Source organism: Neovison vison, chromosome 7 (genome assembly GCF_020171115.1).
Source record: "Neovison vison isolate M4711 chromosome 7, ASM_NN_V1, whole genome shotgun sequence".
NCBI classification, from domain to species: Eukaryota; Metazoa; Chordata; class Mammalia; order Carnivora; family Mustelidae; genus Neogale; species Neogale vison.
Genome location: NC_058097.1, coordinates 178,664,538 through 178,690,375, shown reverse-complemented (window position 1 = coordinate 178,690,375; position 25,838 = coordinate 178,664,538). Strand labels below are relative to the sequence as shown.

Genomic DNA, 25,838 nt, shown 5'->3' with positions numbered 1-25,838 from the left:
AAGCACCAGCTGGGTGCCAAGGGCTACACAAATGGTTTCAGAACTCTTAGTGAATCGTAGGGACAAACCACTGGTCTGGTGATTGTCACCCTTGTTTCCCCAAGTGAAGGATGTGACGCTGGCAGTGGGCGGTTTTGTCCCCAGCTGAGCTAGGAAGCGGCAGATCCGTCCTGGAAACCAGGGCTCCCCATGCAGGTAGAGGCTCTCCCCACATGCCGGAGCACCTCTCCTTCACAGTCTCCTAAAACATACGGTTAGAGCCCTGGGGCAAGCCAGGGGCCGTCTTCCCTTCTCTTGGGGCCCTTTCTGGTCTTCTGGGACTCTCTGGGAAATGGGCTTTTGGAGCCCCTGCTGCGGTTCATGCTTCCTTAGGCCTCAGATTGTCATAAGCACCAACTGCCTTCCCTTCTGTGGAGACAGTCAGAGGCAGGTATCCAGAGGCCTCATCGAACCCCTTATTCTTCTATCGTCAATGGTCTGAATTCAGAACACAAAGGCATCCAGCCCCTACGACGAAAGATGGGCTGGAATGACATGGAGCCCTTGACCAGTAAGTAAGCAGCTTCTAAAGTGGATGCTCCTCTTTCTTCCCCTCCCCCTTCTCTCCCCATCCTCTGGGAACTTCAGCACCCCAAAACCACCAGCAGTGAAAGGGCCGGCTCCCATCCACGGGATGAGGCCACATCTGCCCAGGGGTTCCACAGAACAACAGAGCCAAATGAGATGGTCCTGGCTGACGTGCTTCAGGCCAGTACAAGTTTAGGAAGTCCTGTTTATTATCTTCCTTCTTTGGGTGACCTATTGCACTTCAGCATATCAAAGGCTCTGATCAGTTCTGTAAAGAGACTCCTCTCCTTTGGTTTAACCCAGCATTTCTGGGTTTATTTGGCCCCAGATCTCTTTCACCACAAGACAGTAATATGAACAATACAGCTTGGGAAAGTATGGATAAGGTATTCATTTATCAAATATACATTATTTACCCAATAGCTCTTTGATCACTGAGTCCTAGATATACACAGACACGTCCACAGAGAACACATAAGCCCTGGGATTGTTTTCAGAATGGCACCTCCTCTTCCAACTGGCTTTATTGGGACAGCAAGACTCTCACTGAGGTCCAGAGAGGAAGGAAGAGGAAAGCCTTCTTGTAACCTATTTTATGTTCACAAAATACTTAATGGTATTTGTAGCATTTGCATATTCTTTCTTTATTTGATCCTGAAACGATTTTCTGGCTGTTCCTTTCACTCCAGGGAAAGGCATGAATGAGCACATTCCTGGAGAGAAACTACACCTCTGCTTTACTCTTTCATCAGCTTATAATCTTGTGTCTACATGGGGCCATCAACATCTGGTCAAAAACAGAAAGTGAAATTTGTATGTGTGCATGTCCGCTCACAGGACAGTAGCAAAGATGTTTCTGAAAGCAAGAAAGGGCCACTTGTGAGGCTATAGTTTTAGGCTGTTGAACTCAGTAGGCCCCCTTCTGGGGATATGGGTGTACGTGGAGCTTGGATGAAGGGGTGAGGAGGATTAATCAATCAGTTGCTGAACAGTTATGGCCAATCACCAAATTGAATGGCCGTCCCTACGAGGTTGATCCTCACCCATTAATCCTGGCCACAGACCAACAAAATAGCATCACCAACAGCCTTGGCTAGAGGGACAGGACTCCCAGTGACTGTGGAAGCGGTGGTGATGGTGTTTGGAAGCATGCCCCCTTTTTTAAAACACAGTGCTCTGAAGAGGGTTGGAGAGCACTGGATTCAGGGTGCATCTGCGGGCACATGCATAAGACACAAGGTTCTCTTTGGCGATTCCCTTTATGGAGTAGACCTTGACCACTAAAGTTGAAGTCACCGCGTCACTGCATTTATCACTTTGCCTTGACTGTTTGCAAGAGGCTGAATGCTCAGATTTCAGTTTTAAACCAGTTTTAAAAATAGATTTAAAAATCGAGATATTTTAGCGACCATCAAATTTCTGGTTTCTCCTGTTTTTCACTTGTGAAACTTTCTGGATCACCTAACAGACCCATTCTGAGAGGGCATGTGGTCCTCAACCAGCAGGGGCGAGGGAACTGATGTGGCAAGATGGAAAGCCAGAAAAATAAATGCATGATGAGTTTGCTGTTGGTTTTGGCATCTTTGTTTCTTTCCCTAATGACTCCCATGGTCAGCTGAACTTGAACAGAGGTGAGCTTTCTCGAATAGCTTTGGCAATGAGAGAGCTAGACATTAGCAAAATTCTATTTTTACAGTAACGTTATGAAGCAAACGTAGAAATCATTCAGTGGTGTAGACATTGTTTTCTTTATCTATATTTGTTTCATAAGCTATTATTTCTTTTATTAAAGATTTTATTTATTTATTTATTATTTATTTGACAGAAAGATCACAAGTAGACAGAGAGGCAGGCAGAGAGAGAGAGAGAGGAGGAAGCAGGCTCTCTGCTGAGCAGAGAGTCCGATGCGGGGTTCGAACACAGACCCTGAGATCATGACCTGAGCCAAAGGCAGAGGCTTTAACCCACTGAGCCACCCAGGCGCCCCTAAGCTATTATTTCTTAATAAAATTCCCAGGGTAAGTAATTGAATTAGATTACCAAAAGTAGGCTCCTTGCTAATTCAAGAAGAAATGCTTGTTCTAAAAAAAATTTTTTTTAAATAAATTTTTATACAACTTAAATCACTCAGCTAGAATGGGTAAAAAGGAATTTTTATTCTTCCCAGCAGTGCTGTGTTAATATCCTAATTTCAGTAATTCTATTTATTTCTTTTCAGGGTCCTCTGGTAGGTGATAAATAAGTTGTTACCATGCCTTTATTGTATTTGGCAAAGATCATAATGAGAATAATTATTGTAAGCAATTCTATTTGCCAGTCAATTCAGATAATTCATCTATTGCTTTGCCGTATGTTTCAATTCTTCGTGCTGGGGCAGACCGTTGTAGTTGTGATTCTGATTTATTCCCACCTCCCCGTAACTAAGCTTTGGTGGTCTCCTCCCATATTAACTCTGGACTAGACCATGTGTCTTGCTTTGGCCAACAGGACAGTAGCAAACATGACACTGGCAAAGATTTGAGAAGTGCCCGCATTTGGAAGTTTGTTTTCTTGCTGCCCTTAGCACCCTGTAAGCACCCTGTGAGAAAGCCAAAGTGAGCCTGCTAGAAAATGGGAGACCATGTGGCAGGGGGCCCCAGTTACCGGGCCAACCTGGCTAACCTACTGCCTGACTACAGATGCATGAGTGAGCCCAGCTAGATCAACCGAGCCTGGCTCAGCCCAGAACCACCACCTACCTGAGCTCAGCCAAAACTGCCAACCCACAAAAATCACGAGCTAAAGAAATGGTGGTTGTTTTAAGCTGCTAAGCTTTGGAGGAATCTGTGGCAGAGCAATAGAGAGCTAATCCAAATCTCTTCAACCTTCGTTCCTACCCAAGCTGGAATCCTACCTGCTGTTTCTCTCTAGATCTTTCTGAGGTACCAAGAACTCCTGGAGGGAAAAACACAGAGCCTTGTTGCATGACTCCAGTGCAAAATTTGTGTATTTGACACAGACAATCCTTCCATCCCCCTTCATATAACTCCTTTCTCTTGGCTTCTTGGAATCCATTCTTGCTTTGTCCTCCCCATGCCTTTTTTTCCAATGCTTTTCAGTCACCTATGCTGATTCTCCTTCATCATCTAGACCTCTAATCATGGCAATGTTCCAGGGGTCAGGTCTTGGATCTCTTCTCTACCTATATACTCTCCTAGGTAACTTTGATCAGTGTCATAGCTTTAAATAACTAAATGCTGACAACTCCTCCATTTATATTTCTACTCTAGACCCCTCCTCTGAACTGCACATTCATTCAGCTAGTTGAGTTCTGAGGACTTCCACTTGGATGTCTGAGAGGCATGTGAAACTTACTGTGTCCACAGCCAAACTAGTGATCATCTCCTACAGATTTCTTCTCTTCTGGTCCTCTCCAACACAACCTGTAGCAAATGTGTCCCTCTCTATTTCCATTCCTCACAGCAGTCTATCAGCAAAGCAAGTCTTGTGAACTCTTCAAAAACGTGTCTAGAATCCCATCACTTCTCACAGCACCGCGACTTGGCCCACACCTCCATGTCTCACCGGGACTATAGTAACAGCCTCCTGATTACCTCTCTGCTTCCACTCTGTCTCTCTACCATCTGTTGTCCACACAACAGCCAGAGTGAGGCTTTACAACTGTAAGTCACAGCATGTCACTGTTCTTCTCAAGACCTCCAATGACTTCTGATCTTCCTCATAATAAAATACCAAGTCCAGACTTTGGTCTGTAGAGCTTGACATGTTCAACTTCAGTCAACTTCTCTGACCCATCTGTCACTACTTCCTCCCTTGTTCACTTCGGCCTCCTTGGCCTTCTGGCTCTTCTTCAAGCACGTGAAGAGATTTCCTCCTCAGGGCTTTGCACATGCTGTTCCATCTGCTCAAAATATCTTTGTCCAAGATAGCCTTGAGGCTTACACATCATTTCAATCAGGGCTTTCTCAAGTGTTACTTAACCAGAAAATCTTTCCTTGACTTCCGGGCTAAAATAGCATCATGCCCCCACCCCCTTCCATTGCTCTATCCTCTTACCATGTTTTGGTTTTCTTCTCCATACCCATCACCACCCAATTTACTGTGCATCTATTTCTCCAGTTGTTTATTGCCTAGCTCTCCCCACCAGATTGTAAGTACCACAAGAGTAGGAACTGTGTCTTGTTCACTGCAGTATCCCCAGGGAAGACCATTCAGCAAATATCTGTTAGGTCAAGGGAGGGAGAGTAGGAAGGAGGCAGGGGTGATATAGCTCTCCCAGCCTCCACTGTGGTCTCAGGCAAAGGAGAGAAGGGACTTGGCAATGGGAGTTGGTTTGGCCAGCCAACAGGGCTTGCCATAGAGAGTTCATTACCTCTTTATAAGACTATTGTAAAGTCCTTACAGCCAGTCTCCTGGCCTCTTGCCTAACCTCTCCCATCTATCATCTACATTGCTACTGGACTAGTCTTTCTAAAATACAGCTGGATGTCACTGTCTTGCAGAAGAACTTTCAGTGGTTTCCTACTGCCCAGAGAATATAGGTCAAACTCCTGAGCGTGGCCATTGAGCCCCTCCACAATTTTCATTCATCTGGTTTCATCCTCTACTGCACCCCAACACTGTGAACTATAAACCCTAGGGACATTCACCAGTGCATGAATGTGTGCTGGTCCCTCTTTTTTCCCAGTTCCTTTGGACTGGACGCCTTTCTCTCTCCCTAGCTGTTGACACTCCACTCATCCCCTGAGGCCCAGGTAGAACACAAGCTCCTCCACCACCTTTACCTTATCATAATTAAGCTCTTTCTCCTCTCTTTCCACAGCACTTCGTTTAGACTCCCCTATGAGCACTCATATGTCATACTTGGTTTCCAGATATTTCTCTCTCTGTCCCTCTGTCATGAGATCCTTGGGGTCAGGACTCAATTGCAAACCTTTCTGTAGCCTTTCCAATGCATATCAAAGTGCTCTGCTAATGGTAAAACTCCTAAAGTTAAAAAAAAAAAATGTTTATCTATTTATTTTAGCAGGGGATGGGCAGAGGGAGAGGGAGAGAGATAATCTCAAGCAGACTTTCCACCGAGTGTGGAGCCCGATACAGGGCTCAATCCCATAACCCTAATCCCATGACCTCACAATCATGACCTGAGCAGAAACCAAGAGTCAGATGCTTAAACAACTAAGCCACCCAGGTGCTCCCTGGTTTTCAAGCTCAAACCATGAACTCTTGAAAAATGGCCAGATTAAAAAATCCAACTCTACTGAATCAAGGGCACTGTTTTTAAGACAAGTTTAAAAATACAAGTGCGACACCAGTGCCTAATTCGTTGTAATACATACGAAAGCTGAAACTCTGCTGTTGTGGCTGATCAGTGACATAAAACCTCACAAAGTGTGGCTCATGAGAAGCCAGTGTTATGATCCTTGTCATCGCTCTTAGTCTCCTTCTCAAACATTCAAAACAAGCATGAAGGGGAATTTTCCTTTTTTTATTATCCTATAACGTATTATTTGCCTCCGGGATACAGGTCTGTGAATCATCAGTCTTGCACACTTGGCAGCACTCACCGTAGCACATACCCTCCCCAGTGTCCATCACCCAGCCACCCTCTCCCTACCCCCCACCCCCAGCAACCCTCAGTTTATTTTGTGAGATTAAGAGTCTTTAATGGTTTGTCTCCCTCCTGATCCCATTTTGTTTCATTTATGAAGGGGAATTTTTGAAGAGAGAAGTAGTATTAATTCAAGGGCTTCGGCTGCTCTCACCATCAATGATTCCCTTTGCTGGGGGTGGGGGAGGCAGAAGTCGGCCCCATGCCTACCTCTTTCTGGTTTCGGTGGACTTGGCCGTCTTGATGGTGCTTCCGTCCTGGGCGATGTCTCTTTCCTGAGAGGCAGGAGGATCTCTAACAGGGAGTGGGAGGACCACCGTTTCCTGAGTCACAGGGACGACCTCCTCATCTGCCCCTTGCTGGCCCAGGTGCTGCTTGGCATAATCAAAGCCTTGCACAGGCTGCAAAGAGGAAATGGATCTGTGGTCAGACTTGTGAGTGTCACTCGAAATGATGGCTCTAAGAGAAGAGAGTGCATGAGACAGGACCACACTTAGCTTTCTGATGAACAACCGTTAACTCCAGTCTCCCCCGTAATTCCTGTCTGCAAAATCAGAATCCGTGCTCATTCCACCCAGCTACGGAATCTCCCTAGACAAGACTTAACTTGGAAAAACGATGACTATAAGCAAGACCCAAGTACGTGTGTGAGAACAAACTTCTCTCAAGAATCTTAAACCACCAATCTGAAGTCACTAGATGCTGCTCACGAGCAACTCTTAATTGATATGTGATCTGCCTTGGAACGTCCTGTCATCCCCGAACTCCGCTTTCACATGGCTTTATGCGTAGTAAGAGGCGTGTGACTTTGCCAGGTGGATTCAAAGCTGAACCTCAGTTTTCTCATCTGAGAAATGAACACCATCAGCTGGGCTTTACCTACACCACCCCTGAGTCTTAAAGGGGAATAGAGGCTCTGAAAACAGAGAGAAAGAAATGTGCTTCCACATGTGAGGACCATCATTAATAATAAAATGGGATTTGTGGAATCACTCGACTCCAGACCTACGGCTCTCCTATGATTCATTACTGGGTAATTAGCAAGGCTTTTATTGCACAATGTCTGAAATCCCAAGTGAATAGGGCAGCTGTGAACAAAACCCAACAGACGTCTATTAGTGGGGCAATAAAAATCCAAGAGGCGTGTTTAAACAATTCCTGAGAGTGTCTCTGTTCTGTTTTCCACCCCAGAGCAGCACAACAGTGATTCAGGGCAGGACAGTGGGATGGTGGGGAGCACCAGCTCTGAAACAGGCTGCCTGGGTTCCACTCCTGGTTCCCCCACGTATTAGCTAGGTGACCTCGGGTAAGACATTGAAATTCTCGGCACGTTGGTTTCCTCATCTGTGAAATGGAGATCATAGTAGGGTAAATGGGATTAAATGTATAAGTATGTGAAAGTGATTTAATCACCCTCAAAGACACGCTGTGCAGATTGAGTAGTAAATGCATGTTCATCATTTAGTGACCTGCCTGTCCCAGGTGAAGTTCTTAGTCGGTATTAGTTAATATTGTTCACCTTCCTATTAAATCACAGGCCAGGGGAAATAGAAATCTGTGATTCTCTTCAAGAAAATCTGGGGATGAAACTCAACCTCCACCACGTGGGTTCCCTTAGAACCTGACATGGTGAGGACACCCGCCTTTAGCACTGAATTTGGCTAAGAAATGTAACGAGGCGCATCCGGCTACACGGAATGGTCTAGGGCTGTGGCCCAACGTGTCGAATCCTCCTACCGCATCTCAGGACAGGAGGGAGTTTTATTGCTAAATCCAGCAAGGCTTCCTTACGTCAGGCTGTCTATAGCTTGGCCATGGACCGTTCCCCCAGTTCCCAGGGAAACTCCCTGTGGGGAATGTGCCCAGCCTTCCCTCTGCACTGAGACACACACCCTGATCCAGATGGTGACCCCGGACATTTTGTACCGGGATCTGGCAACGCGCTTCTGAAATAATGTTTGTCGGTTCGTTTCCCTCCATCCAGTGGGGCCACATGAAACAGAATGAGCCTTTGAACCACCTAGTCATGCTCCTAGACTGCTGGATTGCCTGCTCTTCCAATCGACGGTCACCAAGTAGATTCGACGGAAATGTTTCTAGAAGCTGACCTTTCCTCCCCAGGTCCACTGTTTTATTGTCTCCTGGCTCCGTCTTGTTGCTTCCATTCAGGTCTTTTCTAGGCTCACCCTTGACAAGCTTCTAAAGCTGTTTCTCTGAAAACCACTCAGGTCATGTCATTCCCCCATTAAAATTATTTCACAGCACTCAAACCCTTCAGCAAGGCATTCGGACCCCACACAGCCTGGCAGGACCCACCCGCTCAGCCATACTTCTGTGGGCCCCTTTTCCGTAGTACTCCCATGCCTCCCTATTTAATGTAGTGCTGACTGTAGTTCATGGGCACTGGCCTGTCCCAGGGACTGTGCCTGATGCTGGAGATATGAAGATGAGTAAGAGCGGGCCCCCACCCTCAAGGAGGCTTTGATACTACTGGTAGAGTGCCGAGTGCGTGACATCAATTATCACACTTCGTGCCCACCGTGGTTCAAGGAGGTGGGTATTCTTATGATGAGTCCCCACTTTAAAGATAAAGAAACCGAGATGTGGAGAGGGTAAGCCACGTCCCCAGACTCTGCGGCTGGTCTGTGGTGAGGTTGAGATTTGCATCCAGTTCTGTGTGATGCAGAACCAGAACATCTAACCACTGCCTGGTGATTCTTCCTGTAGCCTCTCCTCTCCTTCTGCAGCCCGCCATCTTGGTTGGGCATCTGCTACTGTATTTGGCTTGGCTCCTGTGCTAAGACTCCTGGCCTGGGCGAGGAATTGAGAGTCTCTAATGACAGCTAAGATTGCCAAGGAATCTAGAGAACAACAAGCTGGCTCTGGCCTTCTCCCTCTTGCCCCCACTCTCCCTGTATTTGGCCCCTCACCCTTTACCTTGGGTTGAAGTTATCTGCTAGATACTTCAGGGGACTGGGTTGACAATGAGTGAGCAGAAAGAGAAACATTAAAGAATGACAAGGTCAAGGGTGTCCTACTGTTAATTACGTTAATAATAACAGTTCTCACATATGTTCAATACTTATAGCTTGCAAAACATTGACACCTCATTTCATGCCCACAACCACCCTGTGGAGGAAGCAGGGCAAACATCACAGTCTTCATTTTACAGGTAAGAACACAAAAGCTCAGAGAGGTTCAGTGACTTTCCAAAGATCACACAGCTAGCTAAGTGGTGAAAGACTCAAGACTAGTCCCTTATTCTTTTGACTGGTGGGTAATGGTCTTTCAACCTTCAATTTGAAAAATCACCTGTGATTTGTTAATTGCCCTTGGACATACACTAGTGACCTCTGACACCACTGAGATTATCATCAAGTATCTACAGTTGCTTCAATGAGTTTTGTAAAATTATCAGATCAAAATAATCCCCAACAATTTCAAAGGTAGACATGTTATCCTGACCTTTTAAGAAAAAAGCATGTACAATAATAAAGGCCAACCAATAGATGAACGGATAAAGAAGACGTGGTATATATATATAATGTAATATTACTGAGCCACCAAAAAGAATGAAACCTTGCCATTTGCAATGACATGGTTGGAACTACAGGGTATTATGCTAAGCACAATAGGTCAGTCAGAGAAAGACAAATATCATATGATTTCACTCATACATGGAATTTAAGAAACAAAACAGATGAACAAGACGGAAGGAAAGAAAAAAAATAAGATGAAACCAGAGGGAGAGAGATAAACTATAAGAGATTCTTAATCACAGGAAACAAACAGCATTGTTGGAGGGGAGGTGGGTGAGGGATGGGGTAACTGGGTGATGGGAATTAAGGAAGGCATGTGATGTGATGAGCACTGGGGGTTATATACAACTGATGAATCACTGAACTGTACTTCTGAGACTAATAATACACCATATGTTAATTAATTGATTTTAAATTAAAAAAATAAAGACCAACTTGTAGGTAATATTTATGTGAGGCACAGCTCAAAGTAACTTTCATAGCTCAGTTAATCTTTCCAACAACCTGTAAGTAAATACTGTTATCATCCCCCATTTCACAGATGGGAAAACTGAGGCACAAAGAGGTTAAGTACAGGTCACACAGAGAGTATGTGAAAGAGAGGAAACAGCCGGGCGTCTTTAGGGGGTGACTGACCTGTCCCGAGCAGATGGTCATGCCAACCATTGCGGGCCCTCCAAGCTCCATCCTGCATCTGGATGTGGCCCTAACTACTTTCCCGTAAGGCTGCCTGTTCCAGGGAGCCATGTTCTCATCAATTACATGAAGGGAACCACTGGGCAAAGGCTGTGAATCCAATGAACAAAGAGTAAAGAGAAATGAACCGGGAAAAAATAATGTCACAAAAACCCTGATGCCTGGCCCTCAGGCATTTATCATCTTCTCAGCATTCAACCTGCAGAAGCCAAGCTGACCACCAAGGTTAACAGCGTTCCGTCTATGGTATCTTGTCTCTGCAGAAGGGCGGTGGCGTGCACGCACCAGCCTCGGCTCCCAGAACAGGCGCGCATGCGCACTCACTCACCTCCGCTTAGCCTCTCAAGTCTATTACAGAGTCTCAGCAGGGATCCCCGGGAATGTCGTGGGACACCGCAGCCTGCATTCTAAAGACGCAGGGATGTCCCTGGAGACGAGGAGGCCATCCTCCCGCTCTCTGGATTGGTCACAAAGGCAAACTTTTTCATCCCGCCCCGTCCCTTGGCATTAAGTGAATTCTGCTCACACACACGGGTGGCGAGGAGAAATGCAGGCGGCTCAGTCCTCTCAAACACTGCAGTGTCCCTGGGTTGCAAGAGCAGAAGGACTGCAGTAAGAAAGAGGCAGTTCCACCCGGCTGGCTTCCTGGGATAAAAGGGCTTTGCAAATCAAAGCGCTCAGCCCTGCCTCATCAAGGGAGAAAGCAACCAGCGCGCCACCCGCCAGTGAAGCCAGAACGTAAATTGGCTTGGTTGTCAACATCCGCCAAGCATCTCTTCAAGCACCACGCCCCAGGTAGGAACATGGAAGGGGCGACGAAAACCCACAAACATGAATCTCTTCCAGCTTCCAAAAGCTTTCCAGCCAGAAGGTGTGCTGAAATCGTGGGCTGCCCACCTCACCTTGGCAAATTAATAAAATTCGGGCTTAATCTGTAACACAAAGTTGGCATTTACAACCTCCGTGTGGCAGGTTTTGCATTCCTGGGCTCAGCTGCAATTAGATTCTGGTAATTACTGTTATGTCTGAAAGGCTCAGTTTGTAACTAAGCTAAGATGGGAATCAAATACCCCTTCTTGGAAGGGTTTCATGTCTCACTGCTTGGACCATTGCCAACACAGTGCTGCTTCTGGAAAGCGGGTGCCTTTGGGGCGACAGAAACAGAACAACATTCTTTGGAGTTTGGCTCTTTCATAGACAGAATGTCTGATTAAACTGCAGCGTTGTAACAGGTGAATTAGTTTAATAAACAACAAAATCCATTTGACTTCCTTTGCCCAAGCAAGGTGCGACCATCCAGAAAGGACTAGGCAGGCATGACTCCTGGAAGGACCATCTCCATGACATTCATTCCAACAGAATGGAATTCCTTTTGCCATTTCATTCCTGCACAGGTGGAGAGAGTCAGAAGTTCTGTGCTGAAAGAGGAGTTTACCTGCCAAATCTCAGGGTTCAGGAAGGTGTATAACGGGGATAGAGCCCAAACACACAGGTCTGAGCCAGAGTCGTTCCTCTGCCGCTAGTTAGGTGACTTTGGACAAATTCCCACAGTTGCTCTTTTCCTTTGGGTTTCTCAACAGTAATATGAAAATAATAAAACCTGGCCCAACTGCGACCAATCTTATCGGGCTGCCATGATGAGCTAACGAGATGACAGACCCAGAAGAAGCCAGCAAATGGTGGGGCGTTATTGAAACATCAGGCATTAGAGATTATCATATTTTCCTCAGAGAGGAAATATTATTTTCCTCCCTTCCCTCATGAAGGGAGCTATGTGACTGGAAAAGTAGCCTTCAGAATTTCCAGAGTCCACTCTGCTCCCAGTCACCAGAGGTGTGGCAGCTGTGCAGGGTGGATGGGCTCCCAGCCACACTTTGGTGGAGCTGCTGAATCGGTGTTCGATGGCCGCTGGGCCAACGCTCTGCAGCTTGTCCGTCATGGCAGCCTTTAGCAATACGCTGCTCCAGCCAATGGAAGGACCGTTTTGAGAGTCTAATGAGTCCCGAAGATTCGGAGTCCCTGCATTCGGAGCTAACAGACCTGGTTCTGCCATCAGTTGTGCTGCTTACTAACTGTGTGATCTTAGGTTGCTTCTCTACAAAAGGAGGTTGTCAGATTAGGCGGCCTTTCAGGTCTACCTAGCTCCTGATTTTCTGTGCCTCAGTTTCCTCACCTGCAAAATAATGGCCCTTCCTTAAAGCATTGCTGTGAGGATTGAGTTGCTGTTCGTAAAGCCATCGGAAGCACTTATGGTGAAGGCAGAGCATTAGACAAGCATTCGCTATCACGTCCTGATTATAAACATAAAGGGTGTACAACGATGTGAATATGCTTAACAACACTGAATTACACACTTGAAAAGGGTTAAGAGGGTAAATTTTATATTATGTATAATATTCTATAATTTTTTAAAGATCTAAAGAAAGAAAGGGTCTCCTCCAAAATGAGGGCTTGCTAAAATGTTTCTGAAGGTATTTGCAATGGCCTCAAAAGCCAACAGAGAAAAGGCAGGCAGAGTCCCTCCCCACCGCCTCACGCACCTTTGCTCTCTGAGGCAGGTTCATCATGGTGTCTGGCTTGAAGTCGTTCTTGTTCTTCCGGCAGAGCACGGCGGTGATGATGATGATGATGACCGTGACCACGGCGATGGGCGCCAACACCGCGGCGATGATCCACAGGTTGTTGGGTGGATTCTTCACTACGGCTATGGGAAAAGCAGAGGGAAGCACATGACAAGGAACACTAGGAGGAAGAAAGTAGCCCCTACACCCCTCTTCTCAAGTCATGAGATTGTGACATGAGGGTCTGGGATCAGAAGGGCTCTTGTCTTGAGCAAGTAACTCAAGATCTCTGAATTTCTGTTTCCTCATCTGTAAAATGGGGCTGTCACTTTGTTAGGCAGCCAAGAGATGAGGGACAGGTGGACCTTTGCTGTGGTCCCTAGTAGATTCTCAATAAATACTAGCCTTCACTATTACTAAGAGAAAGAGGAAGATGGATGGTATAAATTTTCCCTACAGGTGATGTCCATGAATCCAAAGAGAAGAGAGAAGACATCTGAGGGTCAGAGTTGGACTGGAGGCAGTCCATCTCTCCTCGGAGAGATGTCTTTAAACACTGGAGTGAAGTCACCTCTGAGTGATTGATTAAAAAACACAGCTGAGTAGATGGATCTACCCCCACCAAGTGTGGCTAGGGAAGCTTGGAAATGCCTTGGTCTAATCATAAAGAGTAGGTTGCTTTCAAAGCCAGAGTAAGGAGTAACCGAAGATATTGTCAGTAGGAAGAATGTGTTATTAGGCCAGGAGGTGCGTCTTTAGAGGTGGGATTGGAACTAGTTAACCTACAAAGGGCAACGGGGTGATGGTCATGCTCTATATCAGGATAGGAGTTAGGGGCACACGGGTGTATACAGCTGTCAAAAATCATCAAGTGATATACCTAAGATCTGATATTTTACTCTATATAAATTTTACCTAAACATCATAAACAAGTATTGAATTCTAGGCAATGATATACATGCTCAAGTATTTAGGGTCGAAGTTGCTGATGTTTGTAACTTATTCTGAAATGCATCAAGAAAAAATAAGATGGATTAATGGCTGGATGGAAGGACAGACAAATAAATATGTGAAAATGAAAGCATAGTAAGATGGAATCTAGGTGGTGGGAACAAAGGGTGTTCACGGTATGGTTCTTTCAACTTTTTTATAAAGTGGGTTAGGAAAATGTAAAAAAGAAAAAGTCTTTGGCATAAGATGGATGAGTCTCCCCCATGATCACTGGCAGAGAAGCTTAGAAGATAGTTTTGTCCAATCAAAAAGACCAATGTGTTCTTAGAACTGGAGTAAAAAAATAACTGCAACCAAAACAATCATCTAGAAAGAGTTATTGGAAGGGAGTGGGTCTATAGGAAATCTAGAAAAGAGAGTCAAAGGGCAGTTAAGAACTTGTCCATGTCATAGGAATGTGCCCCAACTTGCAGATGTGGGGAATCCAGCTGGGGTAGTTCTATCCTGGTGGACAAGATGGCTGCAAGTGGCTGTTTCAGCTTATTGATACTGTCCCCTAATCCCACCCAAGTTCTCTGCTCTCCTACACCCTAATCTCAGAGACTCATGGCTTTAAATACCATGTATGCTGGTGATGTTCAGGGATAGGTTTCCAACCAGGACCACTACCCTGAACTCTAGATTCCTACATCCAACTACTAACTCAACTCCAACTGGATACTTAAGAGACATCTCAAATTTACTATGTCTAGAACCCAACTCTCAATTTCTCCTCCAAATTCATTCTTCTTGTGATAGTCTCCAACCCAATAAGTTGTGGCTCCTTCCTTCAGTCATTCTGGTCAATACTTTGCTATCAATGTTGACCCTTCCCTTTTACACTCACCCAACATCCTATTCATTGACAAACTTCGTCATCTCCACCTTCTAAATAAATCCACAATCTGTTCACTTCTTTCTATCGCTGCTCCCACTGTGGTCCAAGCGACCAACATCTCTTATTGAATTACTGCAGTGGCCTCCTACCTTGTCCCTTATCCTCTATAATCTATTTGCAACACAGCAGCAGAGTAATCCTTTAGAAACTCAGATCACAACACTCCTTTGCTCGAAACCTTCCAGGGGCTACCACTCCCCTCAGAGTAAAGGCCAGAGTCCTTATAACTTCTAGAAGAGCCTAAGTTTTCTGCTTTTCCAACCGCCCTGTTACTTCTCTGGCCTTACAGCCCACTGCTCTTTCCTTAACTCACTACCAGCCTCCTACTGTTCCTCAAATGTGCTGGACATGCTCCTGTCTCAGGATCTTTGCACCAATTTATTCTTCCACCTAGAGTGACTCTTCACCCAGACATCCATGGCTCCTTCGCTCACTTCTTTCAGGGCTGTCACTACATCTACTCTCCATCAGATAGCAATCCCTGCCCCCAGCATTCTCTGTCCCTCCGTCTCCTCATCCTACTTAATTCTTCTCTTAAGCAGCACCTCTCAAATCTGTGCATGCCAATCGCCTGGGAATCTCGTTCAAATGTACGGTTCTGATTCTGTGAATTGGGGCGAGGCTTGAGATTCTGCCTTTCTAACAAGCTCCCACGTGGTGTCCATGCAATAGGCCCCCAGGCCACACATGGAATTGTAAGGCTTTAAAACAAGCATTACTCTCTGATATGATACATATGTATTTGCTCATCCTCTGTCTCTGCCTCTCCATTAAAATGTACACTCCGAGAGAGTCGGGAGGTGTTTTTTTTTTTTTTTTCTCTTATTCACCGTTACACTCCGAGGGCCTAGAACAGGGTACTCAATTAGAAGTTGAACGACTGTATAAATGAACTACCATTATCCCCGTTGCAACTTGGCTCCCCATGTAGGTTTTTGTATGGCAAAGACTAAGGGCCAATTAAAGAAGTCCCATCTCTTTGGTAGTTCTAGTCTGTATTTTAAATGAATATACTACCAGTCTGGTTTACATACCAGTCTTTTCTAAGTCTGCTTAGCATAAGTTGGTCCTCCTGGTCCTGCTGAATTCCAAGGGCTACTAGACCCACAAAGCTGAGGACAAGACTTTGGAACCCTTTACAGACCCCACTGGCAAGTGACACAGGATGAGTCGGCTGGTCTTTCTCTCCAACTTCAACGGCTCCTCATTAGCTAAGATCTTCCTCTCACCCAGCAGCACTAGGATCTGGAATTCTTTAGTATAAAAAAACTTCTTTTCCATAGTTTTTATCCATCAGTGATTAATCACATTATTAACTTCTGAAAACAGCTCATTAGGTGATATGCTTCTGTTGACATCAAACATTTAATTGCTACTGCTTTTAGTAATTTGGTATTTACGAGTGAGTTTGATGCCATTAACATTTTTTTAAAAGATTTTATTTATTTATTTGACAGACAGAGATCACAAGCGGGCAGAGAGAGAGGGAGAAGCAGGCTCCCCGCCAAGCAGGGAGCCCGATGGGGGCTCGATCCCAGGACCCTGAGATCGTGACCTGAGCCGAAGGCAGAGGCTTTAACCCACTGAGCCACCCAGGTGCCCCACCATTAACATTTTTTAAAGCTTACGGTTTCCATGAAAAATAACCATATGTCTCTTTTGGGTGTGCTATTCTATCGTGGTGAAGAAAAATGCAGAGCATATCAGAAGATGATACCCTAAATGTATATTTCATTAGCAAGAGTTAATATTTACATGTGTCTTGCTTTTACTTGGCTTTATCATTTTGGTGTCATGTTCCTTCTTGATGCAGTATGTAAAATCCTTTCACCTCTATTTAGATGGAAAGAGAATACGTTTATCATATGTATATTAGTAAATTCATTTAACGGTCAAAGAGATAGTAAAGGTAGGTCAACTGAAATCATTCAAACCCAGTGCATTCATTGGTACAGTGATCTAAAACTGCAAAGTCATGTACAGAAGCGAAGAGGCAGGAACGGCTATATAATTTGCCAGGACTTGGGGAGAGAAAAGATAGTAAAGGGCAACGACACATTCTGAGCCTCTGCTGTGCATGAGGCTCTGTGATAAGTTCTTTGCTCAGGTGCTATTCTTACCCTCAATTTGCAGATAAGGAAACTGAACCCCAGGGAGGTTGGATGGTTTTATGAAAAGTCATCTCTCTGAAATAAAGAGTTTGCCAGTTCTAAGTTGGAATGGAGTGTGTGTGTGTGTGTGTGTGTGCGCGTACACGTGCAGGGGAGGGTCTGGCCCAGGGCCCAGTCACTGGCGAGCGCTCAGTCCATGTTACTCTCCTGCCCAAACACTCCCGTGGCTCTCATTCCACTCGGGGTGTGGTCTTTAGGGCTCAAGCAGTTGTGGTCCCTCACGTGCACCCTGACCTCACGATGTTACTCTCCTCCATCAGCCACATCCTCACTGGGTCTCAAACCCTCCCCCTCTGTCTTGTCCCTTGGTAGACCCAGGTGGTTGCTCACAGATCTTCTTAAACCCCCAACCATTTTAAATCATGACATTTATCTCCTTGACACCCGCCTGGCCTCCCCTGCTTCATTTTTTCCCAAAGCACTTATGAGCATCTAACATTTTATTGGCTTATTTTGCTTATTTGATCTGCCCATTCAGGAATGGAAACTCCGGAGGGCAGGGGTTTTGTCTGCTTTGTTCACTGCTATCTCTCCAGGGCCAGGAGAGTGCCAGGCACATAGCAGGCTCTCAAAAATATTTGTTGAAAGACTGAATGAACATAAATCCCCTTTGCCAAAGGATCAGGCTATTGCTTTCTTAGAGTGACATTTTTGCGGCAGTGTCTGACAGCCAGGTAAGGTAAACCAGTCCCCACTCTGGTCAGCCTCATTGTGGGGAGATTCTTCCCCACTCCAGCAGCTGGATCACTGCCGTGAAGGGCGCCTCCTTTCAGATCAGGTGGAGCAGGTGAAAACCTCCATCGGAAACATGGTCGATTCCGTAACGTTTGCTGTTCCCACTCAGAGGTGATGGGAGGGGCAAGGGGGCATCGCATTCTCCATCACAGGGCACTGCACGCAGGGTACTGCACCCTGGCCCTAGTGATTTAGAGACACTAGAACGCACAGAATGTTAACACTCTCCCTTCAGAGGGACAAGGTATTTGTTCAACACCACAATTCTCCATTTAAGGTGTTGATCTCAGGTTCACATTGCTGGCTGATTTCAAAACTTCAAAACTATTAAGAGAAAATGGCACCACATCCGCCGGGAAACCACTCCCACCAAGGTCACCAACTATTGCCAATTTTACCCAATCCAGTTCACCTCTGTCTTTATAGTACGTTGCCTCTCAAGAATAGAAGTTGACACTGTAGCCACTTCCTTCTGGGACATTCCTTTCTTTGCTTATTTCTGGACCTTGTGCTCTTCCGGGCTTCTTCCCACCTCCCTGGCTCCTACTTCTCATTGTGGGCTCTAGTCCTTCCCTCTTATAGACTCCCCACCTATACTCATGGCTCTTCTGGTTCATCTCACCTGCTCCCTTAGCTCTATCTGTCACCTGTGTTGATGACTCCAGGGTTCTAGCTCCTGAGCTCTGTGTGGATGTCTGCACGGGCATCTCAATCTTAACGTGTCCAAATCGAACTCCCAATTCCATCTCCCCACTCTTGCTCCAACTCCAATAAAACTCTCTCTCCTGCCTCTCAACACATGACAGCACAAGCAGCACTCAAACAAACATCTGGGAGTCATGCTTGATTCCTCTGACCCTGACCTCCTCCTGCCACACACAGAATCCATTGTCTTGCCCCATCAGCTCTGTCCCCCCAGAGGCTCCCAAATCCATCCACTTCTCTGATCTCTACCTCAAATACCTTCACCTCTCTCCTGGACGCTTGCCATGGTTTTCACTCCTGTCCTCTACAATTTGTTCTCTAGCTGGAGAGGGAGAAAGAGCTGAGGATGGAACCCCAGGGAACTCATAGAAAGACGACGCAGCAAAACCAAAGAAGTAAGATGCCGACCGTCATGACCAGACGTGGGGACGGAACCCACAAGGAGGGAAGGAGAGAGGCACAGAAGAGGAGTCTCTGGGTTAAGATGTCATTTAGAAGCCGAGATTGCACAGGGTGGCCATCGTCTCAGGCAAAGCTGCGTCTGTGAGGGTGTGCAGACCAACAAGTGGCTCCGCACCAACAAGGAAGCCGGACTCACCCGGATGAAGGCAGGAGACGAGCATGAGAGGCAAACCACAAGCCAAGATCCAGGTTCTTGAGGAGTGTGGACACCAGCTGGGAAACCCACAGGAGAGGACAACCTTCCGTGCCCGGTGCTCAGCAGGCTGCCAAATCTAAAACGTCCACCACGGGGCTCTCTCACCTTCGTCACCACCATCCACCTCACTTTCTGTGTAGGCCTTGTTTGCATCCCCAACACCTGGGTCACCACAGACCCTCCTCGCTAGTCCTGCTCCTCTCACCCCGGACCCTGCTGGCAGGTGGTTCTACTGACTCGAGTCCCCTGCCCAGAAATCCAACAGCTCCCCACAGCCCATCGTGTTATGCTCCATCTCCTTCTCCCACCGTCCAAGGCTCCAGTCTCCCAAGCAATATCCTTTTCTGAGCTCATCAGCTCTTCCTCAAGTTTCTGCTCGGCAGGTGAGTCAGACCCCTTGTTAATCAAGCATGCCCAGCACTTCTCACCTCCCTTCCTTTGCTCCTGTAGCTCCCTCTTTCTGGAATACATACACTTCCTCTCCTGCTGCTGAAATCTTAGTGTGTAACCCAGTTGAAAACACACACTTGAGGTCAGATAGATCCAGATTCATATCCTGGCGAACCAAGGACCAGTTCTCTTGATGTTGAGCCAGTCGGCTAACTTTCCTGAACCTACGGTTCCACACCTGGGATTTGGAGCTGAAGGAGGTTGTCCCAGTGAGAGGGAAAAGTGAGGAAAGCTCTGTAAGGCAGCAATCGTAGTGCCTGCCACGGAGGGGGCAACTACCGTTTCTCATGCGCTTTCTCTGTTTATTCTTTCTGGGTGGCCCCTCAGAGCAGACTGTCCCTCCCCTGAGCCCTGGATCCCTCTGCCTCCTCCCTGCACTTTCCCGCATTCTGCTCCTTTGTATCTGCATTCACTCCTTCTCTGCTCCTTGCAGTGACCAGGTCTTGCCCCCTTCTATATGTCCGGCAGCACTGAGCACAGTTCATGCAGGACTCTGTAAATGCTTATTGAACCAAATTATCTTTAATTCCCCAGCAGACAATACAATCTCAGCCATCGTGATTTATCTAGGAGAAAGAGTGGGTAGGACTTGGGGCAAAGCAATACCATTATCATCATCTTAATACCCAAAACATATCCCTCACCCAAAACCTACAGCTTCAAACAACACAGGAAATAGCTGACTGATTTAAGAATCTTCTCCAACACAAATATGTTTAGGTCCGGGTCGTTAATGTTAGCTTGGGGCATCACTGTAATTTGCAGGAAACATTTAATGGTGTTACAAGTAATGAACGGGAAGACGATCCCCTTACGGTCAGCTTGCAGAAGGACAACATGATGCAGGGTCAAGGCCATCCTTTGGGAGTCAATGGTGCTCAGGATCTTGGCAGCTGCAGTCCCCAGCAAAGGCTTCCCGTTGTACAGGGTGTAGTAAGTCAGCTCCGCTGGGTCCTTGGGTCCCGGCACCCGCTGCATCTTTACCATCTTTCGGAAAAAGAGAGGCCATGTTTACAGGGCATCCTGAACCAACCTGCAATTACCGGAGCGATCCGCAGGCTCTCTCCCGATTGCCGGAGCCTTCCGTGGCTACCAGGACCCACAACATATATTTTAGACATCAACCTCTATGTACCTCCCTATCACCAGCATCTCAAGAAGCCCTGCTATGGCTGGAGGGAGAGAAAGGGAGGAGAAAAAGGGTTTGAAAATAAGAACATCTGGAAAGAACAGCTTGAGACTGGAGAAGAAAACGCTGAAACAGTGATGTCTTCCAGCCTCCAGAGAACTCTGGCCTCATTTGGAAATAGGCCTGCACATTAATTCAGGGCATGTTAGGTTATTCCCAAACAAGATTGCTAATTTCAAACTCCTGCAATTGCCAGGGAGGAAAGAAAAATGAACTTATATGTCTGTAATTCAAAAGATCTCAGATAAAAGCAGGACTTAAAGTTCCTTTTCTAAAATAACCTTTGTTGCCTTTTCTCCCTGTACAAGTGATACATATTCACTACAGAAAATCTGAAAACACAGAAAAGCATCAAGAAGTGAAATAAAATAAGAACAATTTGTAATCCCTCCATCCCAAGCTAATTACATTATTTTGGAGCCTTTGCCTCTATTCTTTGTTTTTTTCCACACAAACCTTTTATTTATTATTTTACAAAATTATTTATCTTATTCCCTATATAGAATCACACATTGCTATTTTTCCTTGCATCTTTATGTGACCTTAAATGCAACAAAAGCCTAAGTGGTTACACAATGCTCACCTCATAAACTTATTTAACAAATCACTTTTTAGTCAAACACTTAAATTGTTACTCACTTTTCAGTATTGGGGCTAATCAATCATCATTATAAATATATAAAACATAAAATTTTATATCTACATAATGTTCTACTATATGCATGCCTCATAAACTCAATTAACACTACATTTTTTAATGGTTTGTTATCAAGTTTTCACTACTATAATTAACAACTGATAAACATTATGGTATAGCATTTTCCAAAGTATATATTATAGATTATGAGCTTCATAGGATGTTAAAAAATACTACAGAAATGTTTATAGTAATACTGTCACATCAGCAAAAAAAAAACAAAAAAAAACAAAAAAACAAAACTTGAAAGTAGCTAACAGTAGAAGGGATTAGTAAGCTATGGTATAGTCACACAATGAAATATTATACAGTAGTATAAATACCACGACTATTTGTATCGATATGGGTGAATACAAAAGTCTGATAATGAGCAAAAGGAACAAATCACAGAATATAAAATTCAAACACAGGCAAAACCAAAGGATGTTGTGTTTAGGGATACACACATGGATGGTTAAACCTCACAGAAAATACAGGCATGACTTAAAATTCAGAAGCACACTCAACTCTGATAGAAAGGAAAGGAGTATGTATAATCAGAGAAGACACATAAAAGGCTTCTGGGGTAAGGTAAGGGGAATGTTCTTATGCTTTGGGTTGTGGCTTCCTTTTATTAGTGTTCTTTGAAGTCTACATGACTTGATACTCCTGTGCATGTCTGCTATACATAACAATTAAAAAAAAGATACTACTACAACCCAATAAAAAACAGGTTTTAAAAAAATCTGACCAGACACTTCACAAAGGAAGGTTAGCTGAATAGTCAAGGAGCATACACAAAACGCTTAATGGGGAAATTAAAAGTAAAACCACAGGACACCACTATCCCCAGCAGAATGACTGAAATAAGGGCCGACAACACCGAGTGTTGATGAGTGTGAAGAGTAACTGGAACTCTACATCTGGTAGGCGGGAGTGAAAATGGTAAACTTTGGGAAAAGGTCTAGCAGTTTGTCAGCTAACATACACCAATCCTAGGAACCAGCAATTCTACTCCTACACACTTAAGAGAAATGAAAATCTATGGCCACAGAAAGACTTGTAGAAGAATGTGTATAGCAGCTTTGTTTATAATAGCTGGAAACTAGAAGAGGTCTAGAGGTCTCTCAGCAGAAAAACGGGTAAGCAAACTGCAGTATATTCAAACAAGGGGAGGTTACTCAGTGATAAAAGGAATAAACTCATGAATAACACAACATCATGAACCTAAAAAACACTACATTGAGTCAAAAAAGCTTCACACGGAAGGGAATTTACTTACGTATATGAAGTTCTAGATCAGTCCAAACTGATCTATGGTGTGGAAATAATATGTTACCTTAAAAGGTAATGTAGTCACGCTATTAATTATAGAACCTAGATGGTGAGTTTATTGGTGTTCGCTCTATAATTTTTTCACTTTTGTGTGTTTAAAAATGTTCATAATAAAATGTTGGAGAAGTAGAGGCATTACTAAAAATAAGGTTCTTATTGGCACTTAAATTTACAAACCAGTGCGCTGAACAAAATTAAAGGATTTCTTTACTGCAGGTCTTTTTAGAGTCTTTGGCATGCCAGTAGGCCTTGGGAATCTTCAAGAAGGGGCTACAGGATGAACCCTGGCCCAGATTGATGGGGCCACAGAGCCCCTTTGCCCCAGGACACCGTATAGGACCATTTTTCTGGACACTGTCTGAGAAACACTGTTCTACTCTCTCATCTCTGTGTTCACCCCTATCTCCTCAGAATGAACTTCCAGGAGTAAGTTCATGACCATCTAGGAGGCTCTCGTCTAAATTGCTTACTTGCCCTCCACAGAGGTCATATCCATTTATGTGCTTGGAAGCGCCCATTTCATTGCAACCTCACCAACACTGGATAGTACCATTAGAAATCTTTGGCAGGTGAAAATGGTAACCTGTGGTTAAAATTTGCATTACTTTGATGGCAAATGGAGTTAAACATTAAAAAAAAAATGTTTACTGGTCCTATGTATTTCTTCTTCAGACTCAATTTTTCAGATATGGTCACTAGAGAAATATCTTTACTTTCTAGACATATACATTTCCATATTCATGAAAGTGGCTCATCTTTTAAAATTATCTGAGCCCAGCAAAAAGGCCTCTGGGCGGAAGGATGATGTAAAGCTACGCAGAGTGAGTTTTATTTGGGAAATTCAGGCATGTCATTCCTGTCCCTTCTGGGAGAGGAGGGAAGGACAGTGTTTGTACAGAAAGGTAGAAGGTAAATGGGCACTCAAGTATTTAATAACTTCACTCAATGTCAATTTCAATTTCGTAGCAAATTCTTCTTACCAAGATTTCTCCAAGAGCCATGTGAGAAGGTCATCTAATGGCCTCTGTAAACTAGGGATTTGCAGAAATAAATCCCTCCTTACTTCAATCAGACTTTCTGGGCAGCTATGGGGCCACACGCATCGAGTACTCAGAAGAAATGAGGAAAGACTACCTCGCTGGTCTCTTTTTGACATGTAGAATGTGTTATGTTTCTTAGGTTTACAAATAACACCAGGATTACAGGTGTTGTTCTTTCTCTCCCTTCAGCTGAGGCAAATCCCATTTCGCTGAGTCCCAAAGGTTTCCTTTCTGTTATTTGGAGAAGCGTGAATTACAGGGTTCACATGGACCCCACAGAGGGTAAATCATAACCTGGCACAAGAACTTAACCCTGGCTTTACCTGGCCCCAGGCTGTCACAGACTGCAAAGATTCTGACAGAAAGCAACAAGTAATAGGACAGGGGGCCAGATTCGCCAGCTGTGAATGGAGGACCCAGAGTCTCCCTCCGGGGCATGATGCTTGACTCAGGCAGGGAAGTGCATTCCAGAAAATGAGTTCTTTGTACTTTCAAAATTGCCTGGGGACATGATCTGCAGCCAGACTGGAGTAATGGCTGTAATTTCCTTTAAAACGCTTCCTCTTAGACGGGGTGATACCTATGTATGTCTGGGTTAAGATACACCCTCCATGGGGCAATCACCAATCACCAGTTCACACTCCAGAGGCAGAAGGCTAGATTCCAATTAGGAAACCCACACAGCCACCAGCCAGGTTTCTGGACTCTGACCCTTTGCTCCAGGAGCCTTGCTAATTAGCATAACAAACATTAGCCATCCATTCTCAGCTTCGGTGAAATTAGTGGTATTCAAGATATGAGGATCGGCTAGAACATGGCTAGAGATGCTTCCACTCTGGCTTGAACTGAATCCAGAATCTAAAGAAGCTTGGCACCCCTACCTTGGGATGGCCATGGAGTCTGACCGTTCCCTCTGAAGCAGACTCGGAGTCAAGTGCTTACAGATTAGCCGGGAGGTGCGAGGCACGGACTGACAGGAGGTGATGGGGGGTGGCAGGGAACTCGCAAGAGGTACATTATTAATCCAGTTACCACAGCGGGTAGCTAACGCTTAACTCCATGGGAAGGCTCTGGCAGACACTGAACACGCACATTTCAGAATTCCCCTAGCCAGGAAGCAAGAGGGCTGTCTGTTGTATTCACACCCCGCCGCTCATGAATTCCCAGGCACTTCCAGCCACTTCTGACTTTTGGATCTCAAGAGTGGCCCTTCGATAAAGGGGCAGCAGTGGTATGGAAGGCCGCTGGCATTTGGTAGAGATGGGATGGGGATTCGGGCAGTAGTGCCTGGGCTACGGCTCCCTTGCCTAAGTCCCTGCGTGGTCCCCTGTCTGTTAGGAACGTGGAGGGCTCTGTTGGTTGAAACTGACTAATTAAGGATCACAGAATCCTGGCCCTGGAAAATTGGTTTGTGTGTCTGCCACCCACAGGAGTGGATGGCCCCGAGGTCTGGGATTCCGTCCAGTCTCCCGAACAGGTTGGGGAGCAGTGCTTATTTCCCAGTAACTTTTGTTTAATAAATATGCGCCCATGTACAGAATTTGTTCTGAAACCTTATAGTCTAGGAGGGAGACATTCAGGGGAATGTAGCTCACTCTCACCCTCCCACTGCCAATTCTGATGGTCGTGACCATGAACCCCCCCAGACCTAAGGGCCGTGTTGATGACCTGCTCCTCTGCACGCAGCATGGTTTACTTGGCCCCAGGACGCTCCCGCATGTCCATTAAAAGAGCCCAGTGGCTCCGGCCACACCCACCTGTACGGTGTAGCTTCCCAGGGTGGTGGCCCGTTTGAACCGCCGGCCTTGTTGCTGGGACATCATGAAGAGCTGGGCCAGGCGCTGCTCCATGACCCGGGCAAAGCTCTGGTTGTGCAGGCCCACCAGCGAATTGTCCACGCCCTGGAGCACTGTGGAGGCATAAGGCAGAGGGGCAGCTCAGAGGACAGAGTCCGTGCTGATGCAGAAACCGCGGCCAGCCCTGGGCCTGCACCAGCCACGCAGGGCCATGGGCCCTA

General features: G+C 45.6%; 1 protein-coding gene across 2 annotated transcripts in view; it reads right to left on the bottom strand.

Annotated features, from left to right (window-relative positions):
• The window catches only part of KIAA1549L (KIAA1549 like), a 113,285-nt gene that overhangs the window by 63,098 nt on the left and 24,349 nt on the right, over positions 1-25,838 (bottom strand). For both annotated transcript variants that reach the window (XM_044259048.1, XM_044259049.1), the window contains exons 8-11: positions 25,579-25,730; positions 20,397-20,568; positions 12,954-13,117; positions 6,389-6,579 (exon numbers count right to left, since the gene is read on the bottom strand). In XM_044259048.1, the coding sequence (XP_044114983.1) occupies positions 6,389-6,579; positions 12,954-13,117; positions 20,397-20,568; positions 25,579-25,730 (679 nt within the window). The remainder of the gene's footprint in view (positions 1-6,388; positions 6,580-12,953; positions 13,118-20,396; positions 20,569-25,578; positions 25,731-25,838) is intronic.